General features: G+C 42.1%; 1 protein-coding gene and 1 non-coding gene across 2 annotated transcripts in view; both read left to right on the plus strand.

The window, feature by feature from the left end:
- The window catches only part of LOC135546395 (cytoskeleton-associated protein 5-like), a 96,038-nt gene that overhangs the window by 51,613 nt on the left and 18,769 nt on the right, over positions 1-25,656 (plus strand). Inside the window, exons 29-37 of the mRNA XM_064974781.1 lie at positions 598-801; positions 1,429-1,564; positions 11,047-11,240; positions 14,371-14,549; positions 14,795-14,986; positions 15,489-15,609; positions 15,796-15,975; positions 23,937-24,124; positions 25,298-25,373. Of these exons, the coding sequence (XP_064830853.1) occupies positions 598-801; positions 1,429-1,564; positions 11,047-11,240; positions 14,371-14,549; positions 14,795-14,986; positions 15,489-15,609; positions 15,796-15,975; positions 23,937-24,124; positions 25,298-25,373 (1,470 nt within the window). The remainder of the gene's footprint in view (positions 1-597; positions 802-1,428; positions 1,565-11,046; positions 11,241-14,370; positions 14,550-14,794; positions 14,987-15,488; positions 15,610-15,795; positions 15,976-23,936; positions 24,125-25,297; positions 25,374-25,656) is intronic.
- LOC135551752 (small nucleolar RNA SNORD67) lies at positions 1,047-1,155 on the plus strand. Its single transcript, XR_010457366.1, has one exon. It is a non-coding gene; the product is annotated as a small nucleolar RNA SNORD67 (small nucleolar RNA).

Below are 25,656 nucleotides of genomic sequence, written 5' to 3' on the forward strand. Positions count from 1 at the left end.
CACTGTTTCTGGACACAATGCCCGTAAACCAGCCGTACCAATGTGTCGTAGGAAATACCGTACACCTGGCAACTGTGTCAGCGTGCACTGCGCCCGGCCTGCTACAGGAATCGCCAGTGCGCAATGGGACAAGGACATCCCTGCCGGCCAAATCCTCCCATAACCCGGACGACGCTGGGCCAATTGTGCACCGCCCCATGGGTCTCCCGGTTGCGGCTGCTGCGACAGAGCCTGGACTCGAACCCAGAATCTCTAATGGCAGTGCCTTAGACTACTGTTCCACTTGGGAGGCATAGCTATCCCTTCTAATACTAAAATATGCCATTTAGCAGGAAATTTTATCCAAAGTGACTTACAGTAGTGAGAGCATACCTTTCATACTGGTCCCCTGTGGAATCTAACTCACCACCCTGGTACAAGTGCCATGCTTTACCAACTGAGCCGCACATGATTTCCATAGTACTTGATGAATAGTGGGAAATAACCAGTATAAACATCATGGTGACCCTACCTTCATTTTGGAAGCAATCCTACATGTATGAATGAATAAAGTTAACCCTCTACCTTTTCTCTCTCCTCTCATCATCCCTTGGGCAGTGTCTGGAGGAAGAACACGAGGCAACGGTGGCCTGCCTAGACCTGGTCCTGAAGTGGTACACGCTGCGCTTCTTTGACACAAACACCAGTGTGCTGATGAAGGCCCTGGAGTACCTGAAGCTCCTTTTCCTCAGCCTCAGCAAGCACAACTACCACCTCAGTGAACAGGAGGCCAACTCCTTCATCCCCTACCTCGTCCTCAAGGTCCGTCACTGGGGTATCAAGGCTACATCCCAAATTACACCCAATACCTATATAGTTCACTACTTTTACCAGAGCCCTATGGGCCCTGGTCAAAAGTGATGCGCTACAAGGATGAATAGGGTGGCGTTTGAGACTCAACCTGTGTTTCACGCTGAACGGTACTGTGCTGGCCTGTGTATAGATCTTTTATATACTATAAGGGGTTGTTTATTCGCTACCAACATATGTAATTAGCTGTGGTGGGGTGTGAGAGTGATAAATTGCACTCTATCGTGGAGCTGGTTGCAGTGGCACAGGCATCTCGTCCTGCACTTCGCTGGGGACACCATGTGCACAGGGGCCATCTGATTCACCCCCGCCACCACCCCAAAAAACATTTCAAGTTAATAAACTCTAATCTGAAAAGTATTCCTACAATTGGGCGGCACACAATTGGCCCAGTGTCGTCCGGGTTTGGCCGGTGTAGACTCAATGTAATTAAGAATTTGTTCTTAACTGACTTGCCTAGTTAAATAGGAGAGGGGGAAACAGTCACAGATTGCAGTTGAACTGCCCTGACTGGTCTTCATCTCTAACCCTCCTGAGTGTTTACTTATTTGTTTGCTCTGTTGCCCCCCTCCCCTTCAGGTGGGGGAGTCTAAAGACGTGGTTAGGAAGGACGTTCGAGCCATCATGGGCATGCTGTGTAAGGTCTACCCTGCCAGCAGGATGTTCCCTTTTCTCATGGAGGGAACCAAATCCAAGAACTCCAAACAGAGAGCCGGTGAGAACACATAATACTCTGGGCATCGAATGAGAGCATCGTTACCCCTTATATTAGAATGTTTCTCTACCTTTATCTGTATTTTGGTCTTGTAAGTCTTTCTAAAATTTATTAAGACACACTGGGTTAATCTGGCTTAAACCACTGGGTTAAACCTTACGGAACTTCTTTGGGTATGCGTAGTTTTATTTCCGGTTACAGGTTGTGATTGAATATCTTTAGTACCTTGCTCATCATTCCGCATGCTTTCATGACCTAATTGATTGCGTCGATAACAACTGGCCTGGTGGCTCACTGTGGGGAGGGTCGCTAATGGCTGCAGAATATTTTTGCAGTTTTAATTTCAAATTAGTTTTTCTAACTTCCTGATGTATACTGAACAAAAATAAATGCAATATGCAACAATTTCAAATATTTTAGTGAGTTACAATTCATATTGCAGGTGAAAACCTGAGGAAAATCCAATCAGGAAATGCCTCTTATTATGAAACCTCTGTCCCTATGCATGCCTATCCATTTAAAGAGATATCAACCAGATCCCTTTTTTATGGTTTTCCTAAGGTGTCAATAGTCTTTAGACATAGTTTAAGGCTTTTATTTTGAATAATGAGCGTGAAAGATCACATTGCGTAAGTGGATAGGTGGGGGGGGCTCAAAGTTTTGCACTACAGAGTAAAGCGGCCATTATTTCTCCCAGTGTTACTGAAAAACCTACACACCCAGTTGATATATTATCGAATATATATTTTAAAAACAACCTGAGGATTGATTATAAAAAAAAAAAACGTTTGACATGTTTCTGTGGACATTATGAATATACGTCTGCGTTGTCGTGACCGCTCTTTCCTGTGGATTTCTGAACATAACGTGACAAACAGAGGTATTTTGGGTATAAAAATAATCTTTATGGAACAAAGGGAACATTTGTTGTGTAACTGGGAGTCTCATGAGTTAAAACACAATTTGATTGCTTTTCTGATTTTCGTGACCTAGCTACTTAATGCTTAGTGTACATAATGTTATGCTGTGCTATCGATACATTTACACAAACGCTTTGATTGCTTTCGCTGTAAAGCATCATTTCAAAATCTGAGACGACAGGTGGATTAACAAAAGGCTACGCTGTGTTTTGCAATATTGCGCTTGTGATTTCATGAATATTATTATTCTTTAGAAATATTATTTGACTGTGGCGCTATGCTATTCAGCGGTTGCTGACAAATGATCCCTTTAACGGGATGGGTAGCGTCAAGAACCCACTCTTCCTCGGCCATCATTGAAAATAAGAATTTGTTCTTAACTGACTTGCTTAGTTAAAGGTCAAATAAAAAAATATAAGGAAATCAGTCTTGAAATAATAAATTCATTAGGACCTAATCTATTGATTTCTCATGACTGGAAATAATTATGCATCTGGTCACAGTATAAAAAAAAAAATGGGCCTTCCAATTAGAGGTCGACCGATTATGATGATTTTTCAACACCGATACCGATTAATCGGCCGATTAAAAAAAAAAAATAATAATAATAAATAAAAAAATAATAATAAAAAAATAATAAAAAAATAATAATAAAATAATAATAAAGATGTATTTGTAATAATGACAATTACAACAATACTGAATTAACTTAATATAATACATCAATAAAGTCAATTTAGTCTCAAGTAGATAATGAAACATGTTCAATTTGGTTTAAATAATGCAAAAACAAAGAGTATGTTACAATCCTCTCTGGAAGGAGATCCTCGCCCTGAGCTCATCTACTTCATTGTGCAGAGACTGAACATTAGCGAGTAATATTCACAGATTCTCGATTGGATTCAAGTCTGGACTTTGACTTGGCCATTCTAACACCTGGATATGTTTATTTTTGAACCATTCCATCATCCCATTTTCTTTGGGATTTGTGTGTATTGTTAGGTATTACTGCACTGTTGGAGATAGGAACATAAGCATTTTGATGCACCAGCTGTAATATCTGCAAAATACACTATATATGCAAAAGTATGTAGCCAAATTAGTGGATTTGGCTAGTTCAGCCTGTATAAAATCGAACACACAGCCATGCAATCTCTATAGACAAACACTGGCAGTAGAATGGCTTTACTGAAGAGCTCAGTGACTTTCAAAGTGGCATCGTCATGCAACCTTCCCAACAAGTCAGTTTGTAAAATTTCTGCCCTGCTAGAGCTGCTCCGGTCAACCGGTCAAAGTGCTGTTATTGTGAAGTTGATTCTTCTAGGAGGAACAACGTGTGACAATAACTCTGGTACAAACTCGGACGCAGGCGCAGAGAAACACAGCAGGCAGAGGTGAGGGTAAATCCAGAATGTTTACTGAAGTACTCACAGGAAACAACAAAGCAAGTACTTAGAACGAAGCAAGTGCACAACCCAAGACGAGATCTGAGGAAGCGGCACAGTTCCATAGAGGAACCTAAATAGTCCTAAACCAGGTGAACCCAATAATTCCAAATCAGGTTCATCTGGACACTAGAAACATAAGGATACCCTCCAGTGGCACCCTCAGGTACAACACTCCATAATGACCTCTAACCTGTGACACAACGGCTCAGTCGCAAAGTGGTAGGCCACACAAGCTCACGAATGGAACCACCGCATGCTGAAGCATGTAAAAATCTTCTGTCCTTGGTTGCAACACCTACTACCAAGTTCCAAACTGCCTCTGGAGCTTCATAAAATGGGTTTCTATGGCCGAGCAGCATATGGCAGTCCGTTGGATGAATCTAGGTTTGGTGTATGCCAGGTGAACGCTACCTGCCCCAATGCACAGAGACAACAGTAAAGTTCGGGGGGGGAAAGTTTGAAATATCCAATAAATGTCGTTCCACTTCATGATTGTGTCCCACTTGTTGTTGATTCTTCACAAAAAAATACAGTTTTATATCTTTATGTTTGAAGCCTGAAATGTGACAAAAGGTCGCAAAGTTCAAGGGGGCCGAATACTTTCGCAAGGCACTGTACCTCCAGATTCATACTACAGCTATGACCGTTTGTATTGGTAGTATATGAGTTGGGATTATGCTGGTTTATTATTTACATGTCTAAACAAGACTCCACTTTGGCCGGATTATTACGTGACCCATCAAATTAGCCACGTGTGTTAGGTGATTACGACCTATTATATTTCATGAACATGTGTACATGTCTAGACAATAATGACCCATTCACTTAGCTAGATGTGGTTATAGCATTTCCTTGCCATCACCCTTCAGTTTAGACAAGTGTGTTGGTAAGCCTTATCTAATAATTATAAATATTTATGTAACCACGACTGTACCGTTGACATCTTCTGTATCCTGTGCATTTGACAACCTTGGTATAGCAAATTCAAGGAGACTTGCTTTCATTCAGCTACAGGAGCATTAGTGAGGTTGGGCAATTAGGCCTGGCTCGCAGTCGTCGTTGTAATTCATCCCAAAGCTGTTCGATGGGGTTGAGGTCAGAGCTCTGTGCAGGCCAGTGAAGTTCTTCCACACCGATCTCGACAAACCATTTCTGTAAATACCTTGCTTTGCATTGTGGCACGGTCATGCTGAAACAGGGAAGGGCCTTCACCAAACTGTTGGCACAAAGTTGGAAAGAAACAGAATCGTCTAGAATGTCATTGCATGCGGTAGCTTTAAGATTTCCCTTCACTGGAACTAAGGGGCCTAGGCTGAACCATGAAAAACAGGCAGACATTCCTTCTCCACCGAACTTTACAGTTGGCACTATGCATTCGAAGGTAGTGATTTCTCTGGCATCCACCAACCCCAAAGTTGTTTGTCGGACTGCCAGATGGTGATTCATCACTCCAGAGTGCGCACTTCCGCTGCTCCAGTGGTGGCTAGCTTTACACCACTCCAGCCGACGAAGATTGTTATTTTAGGCTTGCGCGGCTGCTTGGCCATGGAAACCCATTTCATGAAGCACCTGACAAACAGTTTGTGTGCTGGAGTTGCATCCAGAGGCAGATTGGAAGTCAGTAGTCAGTGTTGTAACCGAGGACAGACTATCTAAGTGCTTCAGCACTTGGCGGTCCCGTTCTGTGAGCTTGTGTGGCCTACTACTTCGCGACTGAGCCGTTGTTGCTCTTAGATGTTTCCACTCCACAAAAACCACTCGATGATGATCTGCTGCTGGAAAAACATGGCTTTGCATCCCCTGCTGTATTGTGGATAAGGAGTTAACTGTTTAACCAAACAGAGGGTGTTCTTTCATGGAAGCCTCCAACATAATCTAGGTAGAATCAGGAATTCTCCAGGGCAGCTGTCTAGGGCCCAGTTGAAGTAATCTTCACTAGCAATTTGCCGCTGGCTTTGAGTAAAGCAAGTGTCTAGTTATGTGGATCACTCAACACTATGCACTTCAGCTACTACAGCAACTGAAATTACTGCAACACTTAACTATTTTATTTGGGACAAATTTGACAAACCCTAAATCTTGTAATACATAATTTGGAAATTGAGCAAATTGAGATGACTGTCATGGTCAAAACCTATTGATTCAACAGTAGCTAAGATGGGGTTACTCATCATGTAGGGACTTAGGAAAATTGCAATTAACTCAGAATGGGGCAGCACGGCTGGCCCTTGGATGTACACAGAGCAAGCATTTATAATATGCATGGCAATCTCTCCTGGTTCAGTGGAGGAGATTGACTTCATTACTAGTATTTGTGAGGTATTGAAATGTTGAATGCACTGAGCTGTCTGTTTAAACGACTAGCACACAGCTCAGACTCCCATGCATACCCCACGACATGCCACCAGAGATTTATTCACAGTCCCTGTCCAACAGACAATGGGAGGCACACAGTTCTACATAGAGCCATGACTGCATGGAACTCTATTCCACATCCGGTAACTGATGCAAGCAGTGTAATCAGATTTTTTTTTAACGGATAAAAATGCACTTTATGGAATAGCGTGGACTGAAGCAATACAGACACACATACACATGGATTGTGTTGTAGATATGTGATAGTGGAGTAGGGGCCTGATGGCAAACACTTTGTTGTGAAATGTTTTTTTTGTATTGCTTTAATTTTTCCTACCCTCAGGAAGGCAGCAGCTAATTGATATCCTTAATAAATACAAAAACACTTACAGTTGACCGGTGCAACTCTAGCTGGGCTGAAATTTGACCAAGTGACTTGTTGGAAAGGTGTCCTATGAAGGTGCCACGTTAAAAGTCACTGAGCTCTTCAGCAAGGTCATTCTACTTCCGCGGTTTGTCTATGGAGATTGCATGGTTTTGCTCAATTTTATTCACCTCTGAGCAACAGGTTTGGCTGAAATAGACAAATCCACTAATTTGAAGGGTTGTCCACGTACTTGTGTATGCTTTGGGGGTGTATGATATTTGTGAGTCAAGTTTCTCACTCAACATTATTCATTCAACTATCAGTAATCATTGTTGTGTTCACAATGTAGAAGTGTTTCGAAACATTCTGTTCTTATTTACAGTAAGTGACTCAAAAATGACAATTTGTATTGTGTACAAAATCTGAAACACAACCAAAACAAACAGCAAATGCATCCAACAAGTTTGTTTCACAAGCTTGATGTCATCTTTGTGTGCTAGGAATATGGGACCAAATACTAAACCTTTTGACTACTTTAATACACACATTTGTCTTAATACTTGTGCTCCCAAAGAATGGGGGGACTGGTATCAGAAGTCCACTTACTTCGTATTAATTAGTATCATTTCACGGTTCACCAAACCCATGGTTTGTACGTATTGTGATTTTGGGGTCACGGTTCAGTTACAGTACAGCGGGAAAAGGACATGCCAACAGTTACTCTAGTTAATTTCTGTTTTATTTGGCAAAAAACACAATTAAAAAGCATCCTATTTGTGGCCTAAGTCCAGTTTCTGTGACGACATTCACAATGTTCCTGGCATTGTCTGTTGTGACGGATAATGTTGGGCCTTCTAAGTAGAAATCAAAAAAATGTGGATCCGTTCCAAAACGGACCTTGGGCTTTCCTCCTCGAACGAATATGCATTTTTCAATAGAAACCCATTCCAAATGGCCCAGAGGACAACCATTTCCATATACATATGGTCGGATCAGAGTGAGGGAAGCAGTTGGAAGTCCATATGTATGCTATTTTTTTATTGATAATTTTTGTTGGTATTTTACCCTTTTTTCCCAAATTTCGTTCCAAAAACAATCTGGTCATCACTCTGGAGAGGCAAAGCTCGAGTCATGTGTCCTTTGAAACATGACCTGGCAAACCGCGCTCCTTAACGCACGCCCGCTTATCCAGGAAGCCAGCCACCAATGTGTCGGAGGAAACACTGTTCAACTAACGACCGGAGTCAGCCTGCAAGCAACCGGCCTCACGAGGCAATGGTATACAACGAAGCATAGACGTAGCCTATAGGCCTAGTGTCTTATAAAAAATAAAATATCTATTGTGTTGATTCGGGTTCAGTGCGGGCCGACGTCCCTGTACCGACCAGATCGGTATGAATACTGTACGTGTACAGGCATATTTCAAATCCAAAATGCTAGAGTATAGACAAAAAGTGTCACTGCCCCAATAATTATGCAGGGCACCGGATATTACATAGACAGTACCAGTCAAAAGTTTGGACACCTACTCAAGGGTTTTTCTTTATTTTTAATATTTTCTATAATATGAAAACATCAACTACAAAATAACACATGGAATCATGTAGTAGCCAATAGTGGTAAACCCAAAATATATTTATGATTCTTCAAAGTAGCCACCCTTTGCCTTGACAGCTTTGCACACTCTTGGAATTCTCTCAAAACAGCTTCATGAGGAATGCTTTTCCAACAGTCTTGAAGGAGTTTCCACATATGCTGAGCACTTAGCTGCTTTTTGTTAACTGCGGTCCAACTCATCCCAAACCATTTCAATTGGGTTGAGACAGAGTGATTGTGGAGGTCAGGTCATCTGATGCAGCACTCATCACTCTTGGTCAAATAGCCTTTACATAGCCTGGAGGTGTGTGTTGGGCCATTGTCCTGTTGAAAAACAAATGATAGTCCCAATAAGCGCAAACCAGATGGGATAGTGTGTCGCTGCAGAATGCTGTGGTAGCCATGCTGGTTAAGTGTGCCTTGATTCTAAGTAAGTCAGTGTCACCAACAAAGCACCATCTCACCACCTCCTGCGTGGTTCCCCCGTGAAGCATGGGGTGATCATCTGTTCACCTACTCTGCGTCTCACAAAGACACAGCGGTTGTAACAAACTCTCCTTTGGACGCATCAGAACAAAGGACATATTTCAATTGCTTGTGTTTCTTGGCCCAAGCAAGTCTCTTCTTCTTATTGTTGTCTTTTAGTAGTGGTTTCTTTGCAGCAATTTGACCATGAAGGCCTGATTCACACAGGTTCCTCTGAACTGTCGATGTCTGTTATTTGAACTCTGAATAATTTATTTGTGCTGCTATTTCTGAGGCTGGTAACTCCTAATGAGTTTATCCTCTCCAGCTGAGGTAACTCTGGGTTTTCCTTTCCTGCGGCGGTCCTCATGAGAGCCAGTTTCATCATAGAGCATGATGGTTATTTCAACTGCACTTGAAGAAACTTTAAAAGTTTTTGAAATGTTCCGATTGAAGTAATGATGGACTGTTTTGCTTAATTGAGCTCTTCTGGCCAAAACATGGACTTGGTCTTTAACCAAATAGGGATATATTCTGTATACCACCCCTACTTTGTCACAGCACAACTGATTGGCTCAAATGCATTAAGAACTAAATAAATTACCCAAATTAATTTAAGTTAATATGCATTATGTTTTAAAATGCAAACATTTTATACAGTTTCTGACTTAACTATACAAGTAACTCAAATGCTACTCCGTTTGCTGCAAGGACTTAACAAATAGTTTCGTTGGTGGAGTTTAAACACTTGATCGATGTATGTGATTGTCTTTACGACAGCTGTTAGTCAAGACTCACGTTTTTAACTTATGTATTTGTTGTACTGTTTTGTTTAATGTTAGTGTATGTAAGTTTTGTCTGAAACGTTGTTCCCTCTGCTGCTATTGGACCAGGTCTCTCTTGGAAAATGTTCTCAATGAGAAAAACCTGTATTTTTAAAAAGGCACACTTGTTAATTGACATTTATTCTAGGTGATTACATCATGCAGCTTGTTGAGAGAATGCCAATAGTGTGCAACACTGTCATCAAGGCAAAGGGTGGCTACTACTAAAGAATCTCAAATATATAAAATATTTAGTTCTAACATGATTCCATCTGTTTCAGTGTTGATGTCTTCACTATTCTATGATGTAAAAAAAATAAAAACCCTTGCATGAGTAGGTGTCAACTTTTCACTGGTACTGTACATTAAAATGTTTGATATGCACTGTTAAGATTTACTTCGTCATGTATGCGTTATTTGAGGACCTGCAGTAGGACTTTCTTTTCCCAAAAAAGTTTGTCAGGAGTGGGAATCAAACCCATACTTGATGTATCTAAATATTTACGATGCATGGTGAAATATATATGTATTTACATTTTGTATAATCATCCTACGTCGTTTTCTGTAAAATTACTCTGCTGTGATTGTAACTGGAAGAATTTGGCATTTTGTTAAGGATGCAAAGACTTGCCTTGAATATTGTTAAGGATGCATGCAAATACATTTTGTCTCGCCCTCATTTTCAGACCTGTGTAAACAAGCCAAACTTTGAATATGGGGGATTAGCCATCTCTGTTGCGCAAGTGGGTGTACATTAAGGATTGGTTGGTGCACTATTTCTCCCCAGAAATGTGCACATGTGACTTGTCGTAGCAAGGCTGCTACTTGTTTTCTTATGGGAAAAGCTCACAGTTGCTGCCTTACAGAAGGTATAAGCAGAGGGTTTACCCGGAGTTTGAAACTAGGGTCTCACCTTGATTTCAGTAAGTTGTTTCCATTTCTGCTATTGTCTTGTTTAGTAGACCTATGTTAATTGATCAGTTATTGTTATTTTCTCTTGCTATAGCTGTATGTCATCAGTAAGCTGCTAATAGGCTTGGGTGGTATCCAGATTGTCATACCTTCTTACAGATGTCTTACTGGGATTTTCGGTATACTAGCACTGAACACAATGGGGGTGCTGTTTTCCAAGCTAACAAGTGCATGTAGAATGCTAACGACCGCGTTGCGAACATTTTATACAGCCAGCAAGGCTATTGATCCTGGAAGGGATTCTCTGCTGTCACCATGCGAATGCTTCATTTTTGGAAGAAGCTAACCACTTAGCTAGAAAGCTAACGAGCTACTAAATTAATGTCCTGTATACTCTCTGGGGGGACACCCATGTGACTCAGTCTTAAACAGGGATTTTTTTTGTCATACTATTAAAAATGACTTTAAATGCCTAAACTTACCCCAGGACTACATACCACAATGTTCATATTCAAAGGCAATGTTGGCTCATTTCATTACAAAGATGGTGTTCTCTATCAATCTAACTCCCTGGAATTGTGTCTCCCGTCCTCAGAGTGCTTGGAGGAGCTGGGTTGTCTCATTGGATTTTACGGCATGTCTGTCTGCCAGCCGACTGCCGCCAAGTCCCTGAAAGAGATTGCTGTACACATTGGAGACCGAGACACGTCCGTCCGCAACACAGCCCTCAATACCGTGGTGACGGTCTACAACGTCTGCGGCGAGCAAGTCTACAAACTCATCGGCCATGTAGGTTTCACTCCGCAGTCTCACTCTTAAACTACACCCACATTACGAGTTAATCTATGGATGTGAGACAACACAAACATACACATTGTCACTTCCAGCAACAGATCACGTATATAAACGGCATAAGAGTTGCGCTAGTTCTGTATGTACACGGGCCATCTGACCCGCCATCCACCATCCGATAGACTTGTCATGTTCGTGCAATGGTGTTAAAGGTAAGGCCCGTGGCCACAAGTCGTTTCAATGCAGCATGTTGGTGGTTTGAGTAAAATAAATAAACATATGTAGCTTCATTATCATTTCTACATGGTCTATTTTCTGTCCTGCTTGCTAACGATCACCAAAATGAAAGCTAGACAGTCAGGGAGCATAAAATTCCAAGAACGATGGAGAGAGGATTATTTTTGGCAACTTGACAGTGAGTAAATGTAAGCAATTTTAAGGTCCTTGCTTTGAAAATAACAGCACTCCTCCAGCCTGACTTAACTGTCTCTCCCTTGTATGTGCTAACAAATACATGCCAACATTGTTAACGCTGTCCATTTTATGTTCTTGTGTTCATATTTTGTATTCCGATGAAACTGCTTGCTATTCAAATTAGGGGTGTGAATGTCAAAATTAAATCGGCATCCTTAACGTGAAGAAAATTCCCTAATGGAAAAGTAATATACAGTTGAAGTCGGAAGTTTACATACACTGATGTTGAAGTCATTAACTTGTTTTTGAACCACTCCACAAATTTCTGGTTAACAAACTATAGTTTTGGCAAACTCAAGAAATGCTGCTCTTTGCTTGACATCATGGGCAAACCAAAAGAAATCAGCCAATACCTCAGAAAAATAATTGTAGACCTCCAAGTCCGGTTCATCCTTGGGAGCAATTTCCAAAAGCCTGAAGGTACCACGTTCATCTGTACAAACAATAGTATGCAAGTATGAACACCATAGGACCACGCAGCCATCATACCGCTCAGGATGGAAACGCGATCTGTCTCCTTGAGATGAACGTACTTTGGTGCAAAAAGTGCAAATCAATCCCAGAACAACAGCAAAGGACCTTGTGACGATGCTGGAGGAAACGGGTACAAAAGTATCTATATCCACAGTAAAATGAGTCCTATATCCACATAACCTGAAAGGGCCGCTCAGCAAGGAAGAAGCCACTGCTCCAAAACCGCCATAAAAAAGCCAGACTACAGTTTGCAACTGCATGGGGATGCACGATACAATGATTGGTGTTTTAATTAATTACGAAGATTAAGTGCTTAGTTCTTTACTCAAATTAGTATAAGCTGAGCCAGCCTGTTCTTGGAAAGATCTGTTAATCCAGATTGATAATACAAGATAGCAAAAATCCCTGAATATCCTTTACACAAACCCAATTACATTTATGCAGAACATTATGGGGGAAAACTAAAACTGATCATTCATGATGGCTTTTTTTTTTTTAAAGTCGTTACTTTTTGGAGAAATGTCCTCTGTTCTGATGAAACAAAAATAGAACTGTTTGGCCATAATGACCATTATGTTTGGAGGGAAAGGGGGAGGCTTGCAAGCCGAAGAACATCATCCCAACCGCGAAGCACTGGGGTGGCAGCATCATGTTGTGGGGGTGCTTTGCTGCAGGAGGGACTGGTGCACTTCACAAAATAGATGGCATCATGAGGAAAGGAAAATTGTGGATATATTGAAGCAACATCTCAAGATATCAGTCAGGAAGTTGAAGCTTGGTTGCAAATGGGTCTTCCAAATGGACAATGACCCCAATCATACTTCCAAGTTTTGGCAAAATGGCTTACGGGCAACAAAGTCGAGGTATTAGTGGCCATCACAAAGCCCTAACCTCAATCCCATAAACTTTGTGGGCAGAACTGAAAAAGCGTGGGTGAGCAAGGAGGCCTACAAACCTGACTGTTAAACCAGCTCTGTCAGGAGGAATGGGCGAAACATTCACCCAACTTATTATGGGAAGCTTGTGGAAGGCTACCCAAAACGTCCTAAGTCAAACAATTTAAAGGCAATGCTACCAAATACTAATTGAGTGTATGTAAACTTCTGACCCGCTGGGAATGTGATGAAATAAATAAAAGCTGAAATAAATAATTATCTTCTTTAGATCTCACATTCTTAAAATAAAGTGGTGATCCTAACTGACTGAAGACCGGGAATGTTTACATGGATTAAATGTCAGGAATTGTGAAACTTAAATGTATTTGGCTAAGATGTATGTAAACTTCTGACTTCAACTGTGTATATATAAGACAATTCTGTTAAAATCAGTGCAACTGGGCTTGCCTGTGCTTTCTCTTCTGTGTGAGTTCGGCTGTTGTATGTAAAATATCTTATCCTATTCATTGATGATAAGCCTTCCTTTACTGAAGTTGCGGGACATTCCAAGCAAAGAAATTGTTAATACAGCATTCAATTGCGAGACAGCTTTTGATTGTTTGTTTATTTAAATGAGCCTAGTGCAGGCTTCTGCCTGGTGACTAACCTGCCTCCACATTGCCCTTGCCCTCACTATGAAAGATGCAAGTGTTCTGTGTTGGAAGTACTAATCATTTTTCTCTTGTTCCAAAAATACTGATTCTTAGTTTATTCCCAGCAGATGTTTTTTTTATACTAAATGTGTTAAGTCACAGTATTTAACTAACTTTAATAAGTACTTTCTTAGGAGAGAGTGGTCTGTGCGCAAGCAGCTTGATTATTTGATTGACAATTCTGGTCGCCTAGTGATGTGCATTACTGTCGCTTCTGAAGCGGGACTGTCGTCGTTTAAAAAGCTGCAGTGTACCCTTGCAGACAAACATGCCATAGCCAAGGCACTTTCAAGGGTATATGACTGTGGTAGATTTAATTGCCTAGCCCTGGTGGTCATATACGAAATGGGACCATTCTGCATTGTGAATTGACATGAAATTTTATGGCGGTTTAAACCTCACACAAAGTTGTCCATTTGTCACATCTCTAATTTAAATTGTGCTTACAAGTGTTGGTGTCATATCCTAAGTGTTTCTGGGGATCGGTTGATGAAGGGCTCTGCACAGAGTTGTGATTTGTCAATGTTTCGGTGCAGTCCAACTGCTGTGTAGCCATTGTCGATCAGTCCGACTGCGCTTTGTCCTCTTTAGCTGTCGGAGAAGGACATGAGCATGTTGGAGGAGAGGATCAAACGCTCAGCGAAGAAGACGACCCTAACCTCCACAGCCCCTACCCCCAAACAGGGGGAAGAGAAGGCTCTGCCCACTCACCCCAATGCCAGCCTCCCACAGAAGCCCTCCAACAGAGCGCAACCCCCTATAAAACTCAGGTATGCAACCTTCCCCTCAATTCATCTGTACCGAGAATACATTACTTGTATCTCGAGCTGTAATCTCTTCACCCACCTTTTCACTTATGTTTTCTACTACCTTATTTGACTGTGTTCCTTTGACATTGAAATATTTTAACAATAAGATGAAAGCTTTGTGGGTTCATTTAAGTAATACTGGCACAGACGTGATTTCAAATGTTTAGCTTTTTTTGTCTGCCCTTATTTTCTTCTCCCCCTTCCAGTCAGATCCGTCTGAACGCTCTGGTCCAGTCCCAGCAGGCTGAGCCCTCCCATGTTTGCCCTGTTGGGGAGTTCCATCTGGACCTGGATCTGCTGGAGCAGCTGGAGAGTGACCAAACTTCTGTTGTGCTGCCTGATCTGGTTAAACACAAACTGGGGGACTTGCTAGACCCTGTTATCATCCCAGAGCCCAAGTAAGAGTTTACTACACACCCCTTTGTCAGTAAGCTGCCTGACCTGGTGCATCAAACAGTAACACTATATATACAGAAGTATGTGGACAGTATGTGACCTTTAAGTGCGTGGATAAGGCTTTCAGCCTGTGTCCAACCTCACTAATGCTCCTGTGGCTGAATGTAAGCAAGTCCCAGCAGAAATGTTCCAACATCTAGTGGAAAGCCTTCCCAGAAGAGTGAAGGCTATTATAGCAGCAAAGAGGGGGCCAACTACATATTAATGCACATGATTTTAGAATGAGATGTTAAATGAGCAGGTGTCTACATACATTACCAACACTATATTATCAAAAGTATCTCATAACCCAGGTCTGAGTTGACAAACGCTGCAACTCAGCAAGCAACTCTTGCCCAACTAAGTTACATACGCTCTCACCCATTCACCCACTACATGTCAGAGCCCAAGCACTGCACTACACTTGTCGTCCTGTGCCTCTGTGACAGTGTCCTTCCTCCACAGACTTCGCCCAGTTCCCACCCACTTTGATGAGCTGCATGCAGGTCCCTCCTCCACCATCAACCTGGTTATCTCCCAGGTGGCCTCTGGTGATATTAACACTAGCATGAAGGCCCTTGCACAGGTACACACACATTCTTTCTGCTACAAATCCAAAGGTTTAGTTTATTTGTGTACACAGATGTGCTATTGTGTGTGCGCTTGTATGCGACTGTACACACATGAATGCCCCCACATGCTCACCCATATCTCTTCTTTCTCTCACCCTCACTTAGTTGTATTTCCATTACCCCCCTTTCTCCCCCTGTAGATAGACGAGGTGCTCCGTCAGGAAAGCATTGCGGAGGTGATGGTTGGTCACACAGATCAGTTCCTCATTGCTACCTCCCTCCAGCTCCGTCTGGCCCACAGCACACACATGGCTGACACACGCCTTCCCAGGGAGGACATCTTCAAACTCTACAGCTGTGCCATTGGAAACATGCTTACAGTGAGTATTGGACGAAAGGTTTGTGTGTTAGGGCTGTCATAAAATAAATGAATTGTGTTAATAGCATGATTTGCTGTAATTGAGAAATTTTAAATTGAGATTGTTCCTATTTGGCCCAAATTGAAGCCGTTTCAATGAACCTTTCTGCCGTTCCGCTAGCGACCCACCTCGACAACATCTGAAATTGCAGAGCACCAAATTCAAATTACAGAAATATAAATATTTAACATTCATGAAAATACAGGTGTCATACATCTTGTTAATCCAGCCTCTGTCGGATTTCAAAAGGGCTTTACTGCGAAAGCACACAGTGCGATTATCTGAGTACAGCGCCCCACATACAATACCATGAAAAACATATTTCAACCAGGCAGGTGCGCCACGAAAGTCAGAAATAGCGATAAAATAAATGCCTTTTGAAGATCTTCTGTTGGCACTCCAAAATGTCACAGCTCCATCACAAATGGTTTGATAAAGTCCTTTATATCCCCAAAAACTCAGTTTAGCTGGCACGCTTCATTCAACAATCCACCGGTTTCCCTCCATAATGGATCCCAAACGTTACCAATAAACTTCTCCAAACAAGTCAAACAACGTTTATAATCAAACCTCATGTACCCTAATACAGTGCCTTGCGAAAGTATTCAGCCCCTTTGAACTTTGCGACCTTTTGCCACATTTCAGGCTTCAAACATAAAGATATAAAACTGTATTTTTTTGTGAAGAATCAAAAACAAGTGGGACACAATCTTGAAGTGGAACGACATTTATTGGATATGTCAAACTTTTTTAACATATCAAAAACGGAAAAATTGGGCGTGCAAAATTATTCAGCCCCCTTAAGTTAATACTTTGTAGTGCCACCTTTTGCTGCGATTACAGCTGTAAGTCGCTTGGGGTATGTCTCTATCAGTTTTGCACATCGAGAGACTGAATTCTTTTCCCATTCCTCCTTGCAAAACAGCTCGAGCTCAGTGAGGTTGGATGGAGAGCAGTTTTCAGTTTTTTCCACAGATTCTCGATTGGATTCAGGTCTGGACTTTGACTTGGCCATTCTAACACCTGGATATGTTTATTTTTGAACCATTCTATTGTAGATTTTGCTTTATGTTTTGGATCATTGTCTTGTTGGAAGACAAATCTCCGTCCCAGTCTCAGATCTTTTGCAGACTCCATCATGTTTTCTTCCAGAATGGTCCTGTATTTGGCTCCATCCATCTTCCCATCAATTTTAACCATCTTCCTTGTCCCTGCTGAAGAGAAGCAGGCCCAAACCATGATGCTGCCACCACCATGTTTGACAGTGGGGATGGTGTGTTCAGGGTTATGGTCTGTGTTGCTTTTACGCCAAACATAACATTTTGCATTGTTGCCAAAAAGTTACATTTTGGTTTCATCTGACCAGAGCACCTTCTTCCACATGTTTGGAAGTGTGTCTCCCAGGTGGCTTGTGGCAAACTTTAAACGACACTTTTTATGGATATCTTTAAGAAATGTCTTTCTTCTTGCCACTCTTCCATAAAGGCCAGATTTGTGCAATATACGACTGATTGTTGTCCTATGGAAAGAGTCTCCCACCTCAGCTTTAGATATCTGCAGTTCATCCAGAGTGATCATGGGCCTCTTGGCTGCATCTCTGATCAGTCTTCTCCTTGTATGATCTGAAAGTTTAGAGAAGGACGGCCAGGTCTTGGTAGATTTGCAGTGGTCTGATATTCCTTCCATTTCAATATTATCGCTTGCACAGTGCTCCTTGGGATGTTTAAAGCTTGGGAAATCTTTTTGTATCCAAATCCGGCTTTAAACTTCTTCACAACAGTATTTCGGACCTGCCTGGTGTGTTCCTTGTTCTTCATGATGCTCTCTGCGCTTTTAACGGACCTCTGAGACTATCACAGTGCAGGTGCATTTATACGGAGACTTGATTACACACAGGTGGATTGTATTTATCATCATTAGTCATTTAGGTCAACATTGGATCATTCAGAGATCCTCACTGAACTTCTGGAGAGAGTTTGCTGCACTGAAAGTAAAGGGGCTGAATAATTTTGCACGCCCAATTTTTCAGTTTTTGATTTGTTAAAAAAGTTTGAAATATCCAATAAATGTCGTTCCACTTCATGATTGTGTCCCACTTGTTGTTGATTCTTCACAAAAAAAATAGTTTTATATCTTTGTTTGAAGCCTGAAATGTGGCAAAAGGTCGCAAAGTTCAAGGGGGCCGAATACTTTCGCAAGGCACTGTATGTAAATAAATGGTAACATGTAACACGGAGAATCATTGTCTTTCACGGCGATAAAGACAGTGTTTTCTATCCAAATCTACCAATTATATGCATATCCTAGCTTCTGGGCCTGAGAAACAGGCAGTTTTACTTTGGGCATCCTTTTCAACCAGATGTCAAAATACTGCCCCCTAGCCCAAAGGGGTTACACAAATATTTTATTGAGTTGTAGGTACAATATACTTTTGTGTGTATATATAGCGTATGTGGAAAGCTCTTCAAATGGGTGGATTTCAGCCACACTTGTTGGTGTATAATAGCATGGCTGTGTGCGCTATCTCCATAGTTGAACTTTGGCAGTAGAATGGCTTTACTGAAGCGCTCAGTGACTCAACATGACATCACCATGAGATGCCACCATTCCATCAAGTCAGTTCATAAAATTTCTTCCCTGCTAGAGCGGAACCAGTCAATTCAGTGCTGTTATTGTGAAGTTGCTCCTAGACGTTTCCACAACTGCTCAGCCGCAAAGTGGTAGGCCACACAAGCTCACAGAACGGGACTGCCATGTGCTGAAGACCGTAGGGCATAAAATCTGTCCTCAGTTGCAACACTCAGTACAGAATTCCAAACCGCTGCTGGAAGCAACGTCTGCACAATAACTGTTCGGCGACAGCTGCATACAAGCCTAAGATCACCATGGGCAATACCAAGCGTCGGCTGGAGTGTTGTAAAGCTTGCCCCCATTGGACTGTGGAAACGCGTTCTCTGGAGTGATGAATCACGCTTCACCATCTGGCAATCCAATGGATGACTCTGGGTTTGGCGGATGCCATGACAACGCTACCTGCCCGACTGCATCGTACCAAATATAAAGTTTGGTGGACGAATAATTGTCTGGGGCTATTTTTACATGGTTCAGGCTAGGCCCTTTAATTCCAGTGAAGGGAAATCCTAATGTTACAGCATACAATGACATTCTAGATTCTGTGCTTCCAACTTTGTGGCAACAGTTTGGGGAAGGCCCTTCACTGTTTCAGCATGAAAATGCCCCCATGCACAAAGTGAGGGCTATATAGAAATGATTTGTCAGGGCCTCCTGAGTGTTGCAGCGGTCTTAGGCAGTGCTTGAGGCATCACTACACATCCAGGTACGATCATGGGCTGTGGCGCAGCCGCCTGCGACCGGGAGACCCATGAGGCAGCGCACAATTTGGCTCACCGTCGTCCGGGTTAGGGGAGGGTTTGGCTGGCATCGTGCTCTAGCGACTCCTGTGGCGGGCCGGGCACTTGCCAGTTTTACTACGTTTCCTCTGGCACATTGACGCGTCTGGCTCCTGGGTTAAGCGAGCTGTCTCAAGAAGCAGTGTTGCTTGGCAGGATCTTGTTTCGGACGACGCGTGGCTCTCGACCTTCACTTCTGTATGGGAGTTGCAGCAATGGGACAAGAATATAACTACCAATTTGGATGTCACAAAAACAGTAAAATAATTGTCACTCAGTGTGGGATAACTAGACTGACCTGCAGAGCCCTAACCTCAACCCCATCGAACAGCTTTGGAATGACTGACAATGCTGACTGCGAGCCAGGTCTAATCGCCCAACTTCAGTCCCCTACCTCAATAAAGCTCTCGTGGTTGAATGGAAGCAATTCCCCGCAGCAATGTTCTAACATCTAGTGGAAAGCCTTCCCAGAAGAGTGGCGGCTGTTATAGCTGCAAAGGGGGGACCAACTCCAAATGAATGTCCATGCTTTTGGAATGAGATGTTCGAGCAGGTGTCCACATATCTTTGGTAATGTATTTTTATTATAGGGGAAGAAAACAAAATAAACTGTATTCTAAGACATCTCAGCCAGGTTTGATAGAAAATGTAATACAGCTGTTATATGTTATCCATTTTCTTCAACTTGTACTAATTACAAGCTGCTACTGCACTCCAATTGGAATCATTTGCCTAAAAGGCTGGAGTTAGAGGAGGCCTCTCCGTCTTGTTACGTGGTAGGAGAGCTCTGATTTTGCACATGGGGGGGATTAGTGATTTACTGAAGCCTTGCATCACTACAAGGGTCCTGGCTGCTCCCATTTATCCTGCCTTCACACGTCCACATCAGTTAGGCACACCCCATGTTTGCTTGCTATCCTGCTGTGCATTGTTGCCCTAAGATAACTGAAGAGCACACTAAGTTGGAGCAGTAATACCATTTATTTCATGTACTGCTTTGACTGCGTAGTGTTGTGCACTGCAAAAGCTGTAATTACTCTTACTGGGATGCTGTGTCTTTAAGATTAACTGGAATTATACTTTTTTTGTATAAACATTTATGCAAGGATCAGTTCTGATTTGTTCATTGTCATTGCTGTAATTGCTTACAAATTACCAGGAAAAAAGGGCACGTCTATTGTATCTTTTTTAATGCCGTGACTGGGAATAGAGTTTTCGCTCACGCCCCTCTGGAAACCTATTTTGTTTCTCTTTACTCACCCCCTTCTGAACCATAATAATGTAGCCTATGTCTCTACCTCGTATTTCTGAACGGCTGAAATAAAAACCCTATGACGATTTGAACAAGCTTTCCAGTGTATACAGTGGGGAGAACAAGTATTTGATACGATCTTGCAGGTTTTTCTACATACAAAGAATGGAGAGGTCTAATTTTTTATCATAGGTACACTTCAACTGCAACTGTGAGAGACGGAATCTAAAACAAAAATATCACATTGAATGATTTTTAAGTAATTCATTTGCATTTTATTGCATGACATAAGTATTTGATACATCAGAAAAGCAGAACTTAATATTTGGTACAGAAACCTTTGTTTGCAATTACAGGGATCATACGTTTCCTGTAGTTCTTGACCAGGTTTGCACACTGCAGCAGGGATTTTGGCCCACTCCTCCATACAGACCTTCTTCAGGTTTCGGGGCTGTCACTCGGCAATACTGACATTCAACTCCCTCCAAAGATTTTCTATTGGGTTCAGGTCTGGAGACTGGCGAGGCCACTCCAGGACCTTGAGATGCTTTTTACGGAGCCACTCCTTAGTTGCCCTGGCTGTGTGTTTCGGGTCGTCATGCTGGAAGACCCAGCCACGACCCATTTCAATGCTCTTACTGACGGAAGGAGGTTGTTGGCCAAGATCTCGTGATACATGTCCCCATCCATCCTCCCCTCAATACGGTGCAGTTGTCCTGTCCCCTTTGCAGAAAAGCATCCCCAAAAAAATTTTCCATCTCCATGCTTCACGGTTGGGATGGTGTTCTTAGGGTTGCACTCATCCTTCTTCTTCCTCCAAACACGGCGAGTGGAGTTTAGACCAAAAAGCTCTATTTTTGTGTCATCAGACCACATGACCTTTTCCTCCTGGATTATCCAGATGGTCATTGGCAAACTTCAGACGGGCCTGGACATGCGCTGGCTTGAGCAGGGGGACCTTGCGTGCGCTGCAGGATTTTTATCCATGACGGCGTAGTGTGTTACTAATGGTTTTCTTTGAGACTGTGGTCCCAGCTCTCTTCAGGTCATTGACCAGGTCCTGCCGTGTAGTTCTGGGCTGATCCCTCACCTTCCTCATGATCATTGATGCCCCACGAGGTGAGATCTTGCATGGAGCCCCAGACCGAGGGTGATTGACCGTCATCTTGAACTTCTTCCATTTTCTAATAATTGCGCCAACAGTTCTCACCAAGTTGCTTGCCTACTGTCCTGTAGCCCATCCCAGCCTTGTGCAGGTCGACAGTTTTATCCCTGATGTCCTTACAAGGCTCTCTGGTCTTGGCAATTGTGGAGAGGTTGGAGTCTGTTTGATTGTGTGTGGACAGGTGTCTTTTATACAGGTAACGAGTTCAGACAGGTGCAGTTAATACAGGTAATGAGTGGAGAACAGGAGGGATTCTTAAAGAAAAACTAACAGGTCTGTGAAGGCCGGAATTCTTACTGGTTGGTAGGTGATCAAATACTTATGTCATGCAATAAAATGCTAATTAATTTCTTAAAACATACACTGATTTTCTGGATTTGTTTTAGATTCCGTCTCACAGTTGAAGTGAACCTATGATAAAAAATTACAGGCCTCTACATGCTTTGTAAGTAGGAAAACCTGCAAAATCGGCAGTGTATCAAATACTTGTTCCCCCCACTGTAGATGGCTAGATCAATTATATTATGAAGGCTATACAACCTGTCTGTAATGGATATTGCAGTTGCACAAGCAGGACCTTCCCTTCACATTGCATTGGAGCAAAAACAGCCATTGTTTTGTGTGGTGTAGGCTAATCTTTAGTTGCTGCCATATCGTTGCCACTAGCCAGAGATCCTGAAAAATGAACAAGCCTAGTGCTTAGCCAATGGTTGCAATGATGATAAAAAGACATTAAACTTCATGTCTGTCTCTCTTGTTTTAGATCTTTCCTAGATGGCTCCATGTAACTCCCCACTTGAGTTCTGCGTTGTGGCAAAGAACTGTTTTAACCCCCCACAGGCCCAACTAACTGCTATTTTACTTCTCAATGAGTAGGCTACCTAGCTGTTCCACCTCTGGGCAACCAAACATGTATCCGGAACAATAAGCAGTCTGATAATGGGCGAGTTCGTATTGCATAGCCTTGTGCACTATTATTCACTATGTCATTTGTCAACTACTGCTTTAGACTGTGTACTATTTGATTATCTCCATAGTATGCTGACATATCGTAGTGAGTTGCTGAAAAGAGAACGAGCCAATGCTCTCAAGTGATGAGAAAGTAACATTACATTGCTATTTTGACTGCTTGTTTGATATGCTTGCCTAAATATCTGCATATAACTCAGTAGCTAAGAAGACTGTCTGTGTTGTGCTTATGTTTGCAATACTCAGGGGTTAAAGATCTCCGTCACTGCGATGGCTTTCCGTCATGGATTCAGGTGGTTGTTTTTGAGACCAGTGTAGATCCGCAATGAAAATCTCAAGGGTGGGGGCTGGTTTGAGGCATGTTCTACGAATTGTATTCCCAACTCCGACAGCGATGTGTAGCCTACTGTAGCTGCTTGCAAAGTCATTCAAAGCTTATGCAACTTTCCAGTTCCATTGTTGCAATGTTATTAAAACAAAATCAGACAACCCTATAGTAGAATAGTTAACCTACATACCTAGTCGGCTTGTGTTTTTCATTCAAGTTGCGAGAGCCATAGTTAGGGAAACATTTATTCTGAAAAGCAGTCAGGGTAAGTGATTCTTAATGAAATCGCGAGAACTTAAAAGCTGTTTTGGATTTTGTTAGTGGGGGTCCAACTTATTTACTCCAATTGTGCGAGTGGCATTGTTTTACAAATTCAGTTAGAACTGGAGTTTCAAGCATGGTTTAGACTTAGATATTGTAGTTAAGTGAGCAGTAGTTATGTAAAAAAATAATAATAATAATTATAAAATAAAACCGCAGCCAGTGTTTCCCAATACATTTTTAATAAACTGTAACAGAGCGCAATTAATATCACAAACATGGTTGTAGCTATTTAATTAAATCATTTCCCATTCTGGTTTTTATTTTTGTTCATATTTAAGATTGTCTGTTTTAGATCTTTCATATAGACTTATGTGATCGAGATTGTAGTTGAATAAATTGGGCTTAGTTCAGCCACACAAATTAATACACTGCATTTTAAGATGATTGAGAGTAAGACAAAAACAACATATTTGTACATTATTTCCGCCAGGGTCTACTTATGATAATAGTGTACATTATACCATCTTTCCCTAGTTGTTTGGTGTGGCGCGGCTGGCAAGGGAAGCCTCCATGGGGGTGCTTAAGGACGTTGTCCAGGGTCTGGTGACAGTTCTGCTGGACCCCCGGATAGAGGAGAGCCAGGAGGGACAGCAGCTCATCCGCTCTGTTAACATGCTGCTGAGACGACTCTTCGAGGCCTCAGACCAGACCAACATTCTCAGGTGTGTGTCGGGAGGAGAATTCTACTGGTTTTGAAATTTAAATAGTGAAACAATAAATGTTACCTTTTTTTTAGATAACTATACTAAATATATTAACGTCACCAAATAACTGATTAAAACACTGTTTTGCAGTGAAGCTCTACAGTAGCCTCAACAGCACCCTCTAGGATAGCACCATGGTGTTGCCGCAGGACAACTTGTTTCTGTCCTCTGGGTACATTGACTTCGATACAAAACCTAGGCGGCTCATGGTTCTCACCCCCTTCCATCGACTTAGTGATTTTATAATGACTTCCAGGAGAAACTTAGGACAAGCAGCAGCACTTATCTAATGCAGCTAATTTGTCCAACTCAACAACCTGACTCAGAAATTATATTTGTTAGCTATCAAACACTGAAACTTCCAGGTCAAGATAAGCTTCTGGTTTTATTAATTCATTGTTACCAGGGCCGGCCCGTGTAACTGCTTGCTGTACACTACTGCATGATTGTACACAAGGATTGGATTGTGGGTTTACTAACGCGGTTTAATTCTAGTTTGTTGACTAAGATTAATATGGTGACAATGTAGGCTGGTTAGCCACTATGGTATGAAGGCTTGGATAGGTTTTTGCGCCTGCTCACACTGTTGTGTTGTGCACTGAAGACCAAGGGAAAAGGTGAGAAGAGGAAAGCGCATAGATGCAAGATGTAAAGTGATGCTGTATTTGGCTGCTATGGAAGTGAACTGTGTGTGCGGGTGATCACAGGTGTATTTATTCCGCCGATTCAGTTGCTAAACGGAAGGAAACTAAAACGTGGAGGGACCGACCTGAATTTGTCCAATAGAAAGTGTATTTGCAACTGTTGGGAATAATGATTACACCTCAGATCAGCTAGATGCAGGCATGTGTGCAAGGCGGTATTGCATGTGTCACTGTCAGTCACCTTAACTACTTACATTTCTCTTGACCTGTGCACCTACGTTATAACACATCCAATGTGCTGTAATAGAAGTAAGGCCATGGTCCCCCCCCTGTGTGGTTTACTGCACACTGGATAAAACAGACCTGTAACAATCAAATTGTATTAGTGTATTCACTTGTAGGATGCAGAATTGAAGAAGACTGATCAGATGGTCTTCTGGCAGTTACTGTTATGTTTATTAATGTTCTGTCACCTCTTTCTCTCCAGTGCTCTTCTGGTGCTACTGCAGGACAGCCTCCTGTCCTCTGCTGGCTCCCCCAAATTCTCTGAACTCATCATGAAGGTAGAACTGTTCCAATTTCTGAAAAACATACAGTTGAAGTCGGAAGTTTACATGCACCTTAGCCAACTACATTTAAACTCAGTTTTTCCCAATTCCTGACATTTAAGCCGAGTAAAAAGTCCCTGTCTTAGGTCAGTTAGGGTCACCACTTTGTTTTAAGAATGTGAAATGTCAGAATAATCGTAGAGAAGTATTTATTTCAGGTTTTCTTTCATCACATTCCCAGTGGGTCAGAAGTTGACCTACACAATTAGTTTTTGGTAGCATTGCCTTTAAATTGTTT

Source organism: Oncorhynchus masou, chromosome 1, assembly GCF_036934945.1.
Source record: "Oncorhynchus masou masou isolate Uvic2021 chromosome 1, UVic_Omas_1.1, whole genome shotgun sequence".
Lineage (NCBI taxonomy): Eukaryota > Metazoa > Chordata > Actinopteri > Salmoniformes > Salmonidae > Oncorhynchus > Oncorhynchus masou.